Below are 12,597 nucleotides of genomic sequence, written 5' to 3'. Positions count from 1 at the left end.
TTCCTTTGCTGTTGAGGTGTTGGAATTTTCTATAAATCTTAGAGATAAGTCTCTTGCCAGATAGGTAATTATCAGCAAATATGAATTTGTTGCTGTCATTTTTGTTATGTGCTATTATTTTCTATGCTGAGCTCCTTTTGTTTATGAATAGTGTTATCACTTCCTTTGTTGCTATTGTTTTAGTATTTGCTAAATATTTGTGCAGGTCCTCTTTTTTAATTTGATGTGCAGGTTCATTATTTTTCTTTGAGGTTACCCTTTGATTTATAGTTTTCTTCCCAAGTTTAGAACAGTCAGTTCTATCTTGTAGTTGTCTTGACATCCCTACCATCTAGAAGTTCTGTAATGACACAGTTTTTTCCCTCTTTTTGGTGTGTAGTTGTCCTCATTTGTTAGTTGATGTCTCTGGTTTCCTGTTTACAATTTTGTAGGCTTATTTACTTTGGATACTTCAATAGCTGGGTTGGTTTCTGGGTTATATCATCATGTGTGTTAATGGTCAGTTGTTGTTGGCTGTTGTTGCTTCTCTGTCCAAAGGGCTCCTTTTAGCATATCTTGCAAGGTTGGTCTGGTTTGAACAAATTCCCTTAATTTCTGCTTATTTGGAAATGTCCTAATTTCACCATCATATTTGAGGGACAGTTTTGCTGGGTACATAATTCTTGGTTGAACATTTTTCTCTTTCAGGGTTTTATACATACCATCCCATTGTCTTCTCACCTGCATGGTTTCTGCCAAGAAATCCAAGCTTAGTCTTATTGGTTGCCCCTTGTAGGTAACTTTTGGTTTTCCCCATGCTGCTCTCATGATTCTTTCTTTGTCTTTGGTTTTGTTGAGTTTGATTATGGTATGTCTTGGTGATTTTCTTTTGGGGTCTATCCTGTTTGGGGTTCATTGGACTTCCTGAATGGATATATCCATTCTTTCATCATATCAGGGAAGTTCTCCTCCAGCAAATCTTGGACAATTTTCTCAGTGGTTTTATTTTATTTTTCTCTTCCTGTTCTGGAATTCCAATGACACATAGGTTATTCATTTTGATGGTATCCCACATGAACCTTAGGCTTCCTTCATTTTGTTTTGATTTTTTTTCTGATTGATCCCTTTCCTAAGATGTATTCAGGTATTTGTCTTCCATCTTGTTAATTCTGTCTTCCATTGCATGAATTCTACTCCTTTGCCCTTCCAATGTGCTATCTATTTCTGACAATTTAGTATTAATCTTCTGGATTTCTATCTGTAGATTTAGAATCAGTTCTAACTTTTCATTTATTTTGTCATTTTGTTCTTGTATTTTCTTCTAAAATTCTTCTAAGGTTTTGTCTGTGTTTTCCTTGATCTGTCTCTCAATTCTTTGAAGATACCTAAATATAATTCTTTTGAATTCCTTATCAGGGAGTTCCAATGCTGCTTCTTCCTCAGGGATGTGTTTTGAGTCTGTATCCTGGTCTCTTGTTTCTCCTGCTTTATCTTGCTACTTTGTGTGGACTGTGATGCTCTGTTGCCTCCGAGGCATTGTGACATTTTTGTATTTATATTTAATTGGTGATTATATGTTGGAGTGACTTGCTCACATTTTAGTTTTCTTTGTTTTGTTTGTATGTTATCTATGCAAGGAAGGTACTGTGCTGTGCTCCTCTATTCACTAGTTTACAGCCCTTATATACTCACCACCTGTCTCCTTTCCTGTTGTCAGCCTCCTGTATGTCCCTGCCAACCCTGGCAAAATGAGCTTATTCTTAAGTCATTGGAATCTGAATGAGAATGTTATCACTTTAAAATCTAAAATGGTTGCTACTTGTAATCATGCAAAATTGCTGCGCCCTTGGTCACTTTAAATATCCAAAATGGCTGCCGTGTATAAATAATCAAAATAGCTGCACCCTCCAGACAGCAGAAAGTCAATAGCTCAGGTTGTCTACCTCCTTGCTATTTCCCTTCCTAGTCATAGGCCACCAGCGCAGCTATCCCTGCAGGCCTTGGTGACCAGGGCTGATCTTTAGGTCCCAACACCACTTGAAAATATTCAGGCTGTTGGTTCCATCAGAGTAGCTGATAGTCCACAGCTCCGACTATGTCTGTACTTGCTGTTTTCATTCAGGTTTTTCCACTAGTTGGTGCCTAATCCACTTCTGTATGGTTCCTTTCAAAGCTCAGGGCTCCAGGATTATCTTCTGTATCTCTGTCAATTGGTTTTTCTTTTCTTTGTTGAAGAGGGTCTGTGTCCCTTGTCTGCCTATTCCTCCATCTTACCGGAAGTCCCTCTCTATTATTTGGCTGAGAATTAAGCCACAGGAGTGAGTTCAATTCCAGGCCCAAAGGGTGACTCAGAATCATAGTCTTGGGGGGTCTCACCAGTCTACATCAGGCCAGTAAGCCTGGTCTTTTTTATGATTTTGAATTTTGTTCCACATATTTTTCCCACTCTATATAGAATCTCCAATTTTTATCTCTTTCTGGGTGCTTGGCATTGGTAGCCAGGCACCATCCAGTTCTCTGGTCTCAGGGTCATGTAGTCCTTTAGACTAATTGTTTCCATGCATCTTTGATTTTCTTCTCTCTACTTTGCTATGGATGAGGAGAGACCTGTGATTGCCACTTAGATGGCCACACTCAAGCTTTTAAGACCCCAGTTGCTACTCACTAATATTTTTGTATACCACATTGTGCCAATTGATCTTGATGTCCCCTGCAATCATACCCCCCAGCCTGCAGGCCCAGTGACCCACTCCCTCAAGGTGCTTATTTGTGGCTAAGAATTTATCCTAAGTTTACCTCCTATATGTTTAAACTGCATATGGACATGTCTATAGCACATTCAAATACATTTGTAGGAATATCATCTACCTAACCTATGTGTGGTTGTTAGTATATTCCCATTTGCCTTTCTATACCTGTATACCTGTGTATCCATCCCTAGATTGTCTGCTGTTACTGACTGTGCACTACTGTGGATGCAGTAGTATTTGCCTTCATTGTCTGTATCTCTTAAGCACCTCTCTGTGTCTTCCTTTTCCCTGGTGATATTGTGTTGGTCACATGCTTTTTTATATTGCTTTCCCCTTCACCCATATCAAACTCTCTCTTAACTATCCATCTATTTTCCCTCTCTTCCCTTCTGCTCCCATCCTGGTAACCAATAAAGAAAATTTCCTTCCTTGTGTAAACCTTTCCTTGACTTTTTACAAAAATGGACTCATACAATATTTGTCCTTCTGTGATTGACTTATTTCACTCAATATAATGTCCTCCAAGTTCATCCATGTTATGAGGTAATTCACTGATTCTTTTATTCTTTAATGTTGCATAGTATTCGATTGTGTATATGTACCATAGTTTGGTTATCCATTCATCCTTGATGGGCACGTAGGTTGTTTCCATCTCTTTGTATCATAAAGAGTGCTGCAGTGAACATGGGCGTGGATACTCATATTCGTGTCCCGGATCTCATCTAAATGAGTTTTGATTGATACCTAACACACCAATGGACTGGTTTCTTCCTTAGGCAGGAAATGTGGAAGTAATTTTAATATATACTCAGGCCAAAGGAAATCAAAATTATTTTTGATCACAAATCCAGTTATGGTTCTGTAAATGCATTTTGTTGTTGTTATGTTGTTATTTGCCATCGAGTCGGCCCCAATTCATAGCGACCCCTCCTTGGGTTTCCGAGACAGTATCACTACGGAAGTAGGATTGCCCAACCTTCCTTCCAAGGAATGGCTGGTGGGTTTGAACTGCCAGCCCTCTGGTTAGCAGTCAGGTGCCTTAGGCACTATGCTACCAGAGCTCCTAAATGCATTTTAGATCACCCTTATTTTAGTTTAGCAAATCAAGAGTTGGTGGATTTTTTTTTTCCTTTTTTTTCAATGTTACTGAGAAGGCACCATGATCATTCTCATTGCAAGGGCCCACTCATAGAGGAAGACAAAGAAGTGTCAGCTTCATGGAGTACCAGGTTGGATTGTTCCAGTTTTCCTTGTTCAGTTAGCTTCTTCTGTGGCCTCTCAGGAGTCCCTGGGTAGTGCAAACAGTTAATGAACTGGGCTGCTAACAAAAAGATTAGAGGTTTCAGTCCATCCACAGGGCCTGGCAATCTGCTTCTGAAAAATCTGCCATTGGAAAAACCACAGAGTATAGTTCTTCCCTACACACATGGGGTCACCATGAATCGATGGGACCTGGTTGGTGACCTCCTGATACTTGACCCTCAGTGTGTCATCTTTCAGAAGATGCTTTTTTAATCTTCTGAGAACATCCTTCTTCAGGATAAAGGTCCTTGAAGCACTCTTATGAAAGCTTTGGATTGGATCCCCTTAGGCCCCATTTACTGGTATGAGAGCCTTTCTCTTGCTCCTTTGCTCTTTGCAGCTAAAGGCTCATAGTTGGGAACCTCTTCAGCCGTTTGCTTTGGGGTTGCTGTGGTCATCTCATCCACTCTATGGAGAACAGGGAGAACCTGGATGTTTACATTTCTCTTGGGTGGTCCCTAACCAAAGACTGCCTGATACAGGGTTACAAAGGCCCAGCTCCCTTGCTTGGAGACTCTCAGCTGTTGACTTGATTAGCTCTTTTTCATCTTCCCCATCCTGCTTTCTCATCCCTCAATGGTCTCTCTGGGGATCACTTTCTTAATCAGTCACCTACCACTGACTCCTTGGCTTACTGCTTCTGAGAGAGCCCAACCTAAGACAGACCTTTTTCCTGAGGCATTTGACTGCTAACCAGAAGGCTGGTGGTTCAAACCCACCAGCCGCTCCTTGTAAGGAAGGTTGGACAATCTACTTCCGTAGTAATACTGCTTCGGAAGTCCAAGGAGGGGTCACTATGAGTCTCAATCGACTTGACGGCAGTGAGTTTGGTTTTGGTTTATTTCACCCAAAAGAATCTAGAATTAAATATTGATACTCTTGTCTAGACAAAAATTAGTGGAAAAACTCTAATCTTTCCCTCATTTGATGGAAAGAGTATTAGCAAAATTTGTGCATCTCATTTAGTGCAGAGTTGAATGCATATTTCCTGGGGATCATGCTAAAGGACTTTTTCAAGGAGATAAACTCAGGGATAAGTGGGGAAAAGTACAAGAAATAAAGGCAGCCATTCATTGAATGCTTGTTCCGGGTACTGTGCTAAGTGCTTCATATGTGTCATACATATGAAGTCAGGAATAGCCCCACTGTAAAGATGCAGAAACTGAGCATGAAGCAGTCAGCAGTATGCATGTTCATACAGCTAATAAATGGCTCCACTCATTTCAGAAACAAGAATACCACAAGTTTCAGGGAGTTTCCTAGTCCATTCCATAGCTTTGGAATAACTTGGATTAGCACCTCAGAGCAAATCCCCACAAACTGCCCTTTTACACAGGACTTCGTGATAGCATTGAATGTGACCAAGACAAGTGCACTGTCTCCACTGGAACCAAGAGGAGACCATTTTCTGCTCCTTGTAATGTGGCCTGCGTAGAGGTGGCAGGGGTAGGGTGAAGGTGGGGACTATCACCCACGGTTGCTCTAAGAACAAAGCCTGCCCGACTACAGTGAAAGCTGCAGGAAACATTTCAAAAGCCTCCCTGGAACTAGACAACCTTTCAATCCATTTATCAAAGTGTCTGCACTTCCCGTTTCAAGGTAGATGAAGCAATAATAAATTTGTGAAGAAAGTTAATCTGTGTCCAAAGCATTTTAGTAAATTAAAAAGGGTGGGGGAGCTGGGTGTAAGGGGGATATATTGGTTCTTGCCAACTCCTATTTGACTTACTGTCTCCTTAATAAGTCCCCTTTGGTCTTGTGTTTTTGGATGGAATAATCAGTCAGTTAATCATTTTCCGGAAGCTGAAAAATGCACTTTAGCTAATGCAGTTCTCCTTTTCTTCCAGAGCCCTAATTATTTAAAAAGTCATCCCAATCCCTAGCTCCACTTCTCAACTGAGTTAGGCTTGCCACCCCTCCATCTTTATTTCCTTACAGAATCCCAGCATATCTTCCACCCTACTCCAACTTCATACCTTTCGTCTAATGTTGGAAAAGGATCCCTTTCTCCGGTCACTTCTGAGCATTTCCACCCTCCTCACTGTGAGCTACGTCCCTCATGAAGTGTGAGGCACTAAAGCCCGAACAAACAATTGGCCCAAACTAGGCTCTTGGGCATTACGGATAGATTTTGTTATTTTTATTTAAGTGTCAGCTGAAAACGGAAGCTCTTGTCTTTCTCAAGGATAGTACTTAACAATAGCTCCATGCTCTGGCATCCTGCTGAGATAAACACACTATTAGGGACCCTCACAAAGGCCCTGCAATAATTGTGAAGGGACAGTTACCGAAAATGAAGCACCCAGCCCTGAACCCTCCTCCACGCCCCATCAGTAACACCATTAAAGCTGTCACTTTGTCAGCCCACTGGAGGTATTTATGAAATCAATATACAATCCTGCAGATGGATGGTGGCCGTATTGTTAGCTGGAGAAGAGAGACTCAATGGAAAATAAAATTAATAAAATTTATAAGCAGATTGTCCTGGGGAGCAAATAAATTCCCTACCATCTACTCTTTTGCTCATTTGGGACAGGCAAAGAACAATGGTAGGGAGTGGAAAGAAAGTATTACTTTATACTGAGATCATAAACAACAACAACAAAAAAAATATCAAGTCTGCACTGATCCACGGCAACCCTGTGTGTCAGAGGAGAATCATGCTCCATGGGTGTTCTGGTTACCTGGTGCCACTCTGACGGGAAATATACCACAAATGGGATGGCCTTAACAAACAGGAGTTTATTCTTACAATTTGGAGGCTTTAAGTCCAAGTTCAAAGTACCAGGCTCTAGGGGCTGGGTGAAAACCTCTCAACCTTGGGGTCCAGCTCTGCCTCCTGCTCCCGGCCACTGGAGCTAGAGGCTTTTCTTCACTCACACAGCTGCTGGCTGCTGAGGCTGAGAAACCCCAAGGTTGACAAGTAAAAAGGCAAAGTCCCAATGTTACCACACAGCAGGCCATTGACTTAAGTCCATTGTAAGTCCCAAGGTCGGCAGAGCATAGCAGGCTGCTAAGCAACGACATGGCTACATGTGGAGTCCAAGCATGAGATAGGCTAGAGACTATTCTCAAAGCTTCTCCTTATATACAGGACGCACGCCACATGCCCAAAGGCAGCTACTCAGCTGCTCCCAGTAGATACCACCATAGAGTTGATTACCATTCTTATCATGGGGAATACTACATCCAGCTACCCAACCACTCAACCAGGCCTAGCCAAGTTGACATACAAACATAACCATCACAATGGGGTTTTCAGTGACTGACCTTTTGGAAGTAGATCGCCAGACCTTTCTTCCGAGGTGCCTCTGGGTGGGTTCAAACTTCTAACCTTCCAGTTAGTAGCCAAACACTTAACCATGGGCTCCACCCAGGGACTCCTGAACTAGGAGTAAGGCTGGGTATGTTTACAGAAAGAAAATGGTGAAGAGAAGACCAAAGAGTAGCAGCCCCACTGAAGGGCAGGATTTTGTCTATGTGCTTGCCTTTGTTGAAGGTCTCCCAGCATCACTACCAGATTGTTGTTCTTAAATAACAATGTTCACTTATCACCCTCCTCTCTTCATTTCACCATATGCAAACCAGAGCCTCTGACAATAGTTATCTTTTCTAGTATGTTTGGGGATGCCTTATACTCCAACAGTTAATGCATCACAGAAATGTGTGTCCCTCTTCTAGCTTCTCTGCCATGGTTACAACTAATCATTCTAAACCTCTTTCCTTTTTGCTCCCCCTGCTCTTGATTTTGGTCATCAGCCATTCACCAGAAATGTGGCTGCACCTCCACTTTCAGAGTAGTCAAAGACAGCAGCCCACCCTGTGAGAGTTGTTGAACCATGGTGGCTTGGTGGCCTAAAGGCACCCTGCACTTGGCAGGAAAGACTGGGCCCATAGTAAGTGGCTGCCAGAGCCTCGGGTGTAGCCCAGATGCCTGGTAGAAATTGAATTAGTCAGGTGACAGGACCAGGGCCCCCCTTCTCCTGGAGGCTGATGGAGAGCAGCGGTGTGGCCTTGGTGACACCGCCTGACCTCTGCTGTCATCGTGGGCCTTTGTGCAGCGCCCGACTCCAGGCTGGAGCCCTGCTCATTGAATCAGGTCCAGCCGGGAAGGCTGCATTGGGCCCATTGTAAATCTAAATGTACTTACATCTTTGTAGGCAGAGGAAAATGGGTTTCAGATGGGGAGTGTCCTGTTATTCAGCCCCAGAGGTCACTAGTTTTCATAACTGCCCCCCATCTCTAAGCCTTGCTTTGGTGCCTAAAATGCCTGAGAGTGTCCCCAGGCAATCCCCAAGTATATGTGAGAGCAGAAAAACTGATACCTCCCTTCTATTTTCTATTTCCTCCTGTTCCCCTACAAAAAGTTAATTTTAAATGTCCAGGTTTTAGTGGGAGGGAGCTCTGGTAGCATAGTGCCTGAGGCATTTGACTGCTAACCAGAAGGCTGGTCATTCAAACCCACCAGCCAGTCCTCGGAAGGAAGGTTGGGCAATCTTCTTTTGTAGTGATGCCGCCTCGGAAACCCAAGGAGGGGTCGCTATGAGTTGGATCTGACTCCACGGCAGTAAGTTTGGTTTTGATTTGGTTTTAGTGGAAGATGGTTGTCTGACCTTTCCTCCCAAATATATTTGGGTTTATCTATAGTTTTGGATTAGGAGCTCTGGTAGCATAGTAGCTAAAGCACATGATTGCTAATCAGAAGGCTGGCAGTTCAAACCCACCAGCAACTCCTCCTTCCGTAGTGATACTGCCTCGGAAACCCAAGGAGGGGTCGCTATGAGTCGGGGCCGACTTGACGGCACATAACAACAGCAACAATAGTTTTGGATTAGGTGCGTTTGGAAAATCAGTGTCCATTGGTACAACCTGTCTGCAGGACAATTCAGCCTCTAAAGATGTGTATTTATCTTGTAATCCAGCAAGTTCTACTTATACAACTTTGTTTCAAGGACATAGTTGGACAATTCCCCAAAAATGCATGGGCAGGGAAATTCACCACAGTGTTTCTTTAAACAGCAAATAAATAAATGCCCAACAATTTGCAATTGTATAGCCCATCTGTGCAATTGGATGACATACAGCTACTTAAAATGTTGTCATAGATGTGCAGCTAAAGACATAGACAGATATCCTCAATATACTAAGTGAAGCAATAGGTTATAACAGACTGTATACTATGAAGTAATATAAATTTATATAAATTTAACCAGTATGACTTCACAGTATACAGTCTGTTATAACCTATTCTGTCACTTACTATATTGAGGACATCTGTCCATGTCTTTAACTGTACAGTTAGGATATAGATATATTTATCCTAATTAGTAAGAGTGGTGATCTCCGAGTAATTCTTTTGTTGGTGTTTTTTGTTGGTTTGTTTGTTTTTAATTTTAACTTTAGTAGCTAAGAGTTTCCCCGCCCCCCGCAAAATACATCTTTTATCAGCAGAAGATAGCGTAAAGATATTTCTCTTTTGAAGGGGAGAAATAAAGCCTAGCAGGTCTTCCATTTGGAGGTGAGAGCTGACTATGCCCATGTCTCCGTATGCTCCCTCCTCCCACCGCCCTCCACTCAAACCTTCCACAGCCTTAGGCTGTGCAGCAGAGTCTGGGTGAGGCCTGGGGTGCTTTGTATGCTCCAGAGGCATGATGGGTCTTTACAGCTGATTCCTCACTGAGAGCCCTTCTGAGTGAAAAAAGTTCATGTGTTGAGTCTTGCAAAGCAAAACAAAACTTGCATAGGTCTTAGGGAAGGAGCTTGAGGCTTTGAGGGTGGTTAAAGAGGACCTGGGATGAGAACAAGACTTACATTTCAGCCAGCTGCAAGACCACAACTGTCCTTACCCTCCTAAAAAGCCACATGTCAAAGCTGCTTAATGCTAAACGAGGGGCCAGTGGGACCCCTATTTTGGATGCGTCTATGGAAATGTAATTTAAATTCATCATGCCTGTCACTAAGAAGATCCAAGAGCCACCCCCCACCCCCAGCTGAGGCAGTCACCTCCCCATCAGAAAGGCCAGGCTCAGTTCCCATCCCAGATGACAAAGGCAGAGAGAGTCTTGAGCAGCTGTGGGAGATGGGAGATTGAGTGGTGTTGACCCTGCAGTGGGGGAGGAAAGCCATGGGGGAGGGGACGGGGTCATCTCTGGGAGGTGGCAAAACAGAGCACTGGGTGCAGTGTGTGCAACAAATAACCCAGCATCTTGGCTCGTGGCCTGGAGGTGCGAGACCACCCACAGAGCCCGCCTGGGAGGGGAGCTACTCCCCGCCTGGTAACCATTTCTGCAAAGGCCATCACTCGGGAACAATGTGAATGCTTGTAGCAGCCCCGGGCCTGAGACTAAACAATCCTCAAACCCTCCCGACCAGGGAGGAAGCCTCCAAGGGGTTTTGTTATCTTAATGAGATGCAGATCGAGCCAGGCCTGGGTCCTTAACGTGGTGTGCCTCTTCTCTCCTTGTTTAGAGACCTGAGTGAAAACCAGATCCAGGGCATCCCCAGGAAGGCGTTCCGCGGCATCACTGACGTGAAGAACCTGTAAGTGATGTTTTTGTTGTTTCTCTACAGATGTGACTAATTCAAGCTCTCTGGCCAGAATGGGGGTGGGAGGAGGATGGGGCATCATTGTACTTTACAACGCTGCTGTCCAGGCGCCTAGGACACAGATTGAGGGATGTGCTCAAGTGGTTTCCAGGGAACACACCTTGGATGCCACAGCAGCTTGACAGAGTCCTCTTCTTCCCTGGTTATTTGTCCCAGAAAGTAAGCATTGGAGTCACAGACCTGGGTCAGAGCCTGTCCCCACAGTAGTTCTATGGCCCTAGGTGCCACTCCACTTCTCCAAATGCCAGTTTTCTTCTATAAAATGGGGATTCTAACCTTGTGGAGCATTGTGTGCAATTGAGTAAATGTTTTTTAAAAAATAGTGCCTGGTGTATTGATATTAGTAATATGATCCTAGTTTGGGACATCCTGGGAAGACATAGATCCACTGCACTAGGTGGATGTTTTGTTTTGTAAAGTTTTATTTTGAAATAAGTATATATTGAATTTACATAATAATAATATAGAGAGGTACCCTTTCACCAGTCTTTCCCAATAGTAACGTTTTGCATAGCTATAGTGTAATATCAAAACTGACAATATCAAAATTGACATTGGTGCAATCCACAGACTTATTCTTTAGATTTTTACCAGTGTTACACGCACTCGTCTGTGTGTCTCTCTCTGTGTGTGTATTTCTATGCCATTTTGTCAGACTTGTAGATTGATATAACCATCACCATCCTTGAGATGTAGAACTAACTGTTCCTTCACCACAAAGATCCACACTACCATTTTGAACTTGTCAGACCATCATTTCCCACCTAGCCTCCATGTTTGTACCTTATCCTTATCTTTATGAGGAGTGCTTCTCCTGAATGTTCTCCCCAAACAACTGCTGTCCATGTGCTCAGAAAATGTGTTTGGAGAGGGACACGAAGAAGGTCTGGTTTGCCTGAGCAAGCTTTTCTGCCCACTGGTCTCCCCAGGCTCAAATTCAGTTTGAGAAGTCTTGGAGGAAGCTTTTCTTAAAACTACTCTGTCACTTTCCCTATAATGAATGCAGGGATTTTCATTTACTGACATCCCAAAAGGAAGCCGGTGATGGTGTCCAGATGTAGGTTATCTGCCTCCCCCATTGCTGAGGCCTCCAGAGGAAAGCTTTTGTTGTTTAACACGCAAGGCCCACGAGAGGGCAGAGGCATCTGAGGGGGAAGGAAGGAAACGAGGAGGCAGGGAGAACTTTGCAAGGGCTGTTAGATAAGAGAGCTGTCTACTGCTTCCTCAGGGAGTGTTCACTGGAGAGGAGGGGAAGGCGAGAGGGCAAATGAAGAGGCAAAGAATGTATGTGAGTTCCTTTGCAGGACAGGTGTAGACTTGCTGACTCTGTATATCCCCCTGTGAAAATGAGATGCGGGAAAACCAAACCTTCAAAACCACTAAATACATAATGGCAGATAACCTCTCGCCCTCCAGTAGCACTTTTAACATTTCAGAGTGCTTTTATAGCATTTTGTTCTTTGGCTTCCAGAAACTCAAGAATGTGCACGTGAACAAAAACCAACAGATTGTATTAATTAGCATCACAGAATATCAGGTCAAGAGGGGAATTTAGAGGGCCTCTAAACCCCTACAGTTCAGCAATGAGAAAATTGAGGCCCAGAGAGGGACAATGATTAACTCATAAATGACTAATTTTATGTATGCTATAAAGTTATACATGTGTTAGATCTTATGGCTCTAATTTTAAATGGGTCAGTTGGCCAAAAGAACTCATTATGATGATGTATAAACCAACCAAAACCCACACCAGTTGATACCGATTCACAGTGAGTGACCCCATGTCTGCAGAGTCGTGGCTGTGGTCTTTACAAAGCAGATCACTGCCTTTCTTCCAAAGAACCTCTGAGAAGGTTTTAACTGCCAACCCATTATTAGCTGAGCACTTAACCATTTGCACCGCTCAGAGTATATAAGGTGTATACACCCAATGAAAACCCAAACACATTGCTGTAAAGTC

General features: G+C 43.3%; 1 protein-coding gene across 1 annotated transcript in view; it reads left to right on the top strand.

Moving 5' to 3' along the window:
• Positions 1-12,597, top strand: part of SLIT3 (slit guidance ligand 3) — a 953,284-nt gene that overhangs the window by 675,067 nt on the left and 265,620 nt on the right. Inside the window, exon 5 of the mRNA XM_007939744.2 lies at positions 10,500-10,571. Within this exon, the coding sequence (XP_007937935.1) occupies positions 10,500-10,571 (72 nt within the window). The remainder of the gene's footprint in view (positions 1-10,499; positions 10,572-12,597) is intronic.

The sequence above is a fragment of the Orycteropus afer genome, unplaced genomic scaffold (assembly GCF_000298275.1).
Source record: "Orycteropus afer afer isolate SDZICR_OR568_19922 unplaced genomic scaffold, OryAfe1.0 scaffold00062, whole genome shotgun sequence".
Classification (NCBI taxonomy): domain Eukaryota; kingdom Metazoa; phylum Chordata; class Mammalia; order Tubulidentata; family Orycteropodidae; genus Orycteropus; species Orycteropus afer.
This window is presented reverse-complemented; position numbering and strand designations above follow the sequence as displayed.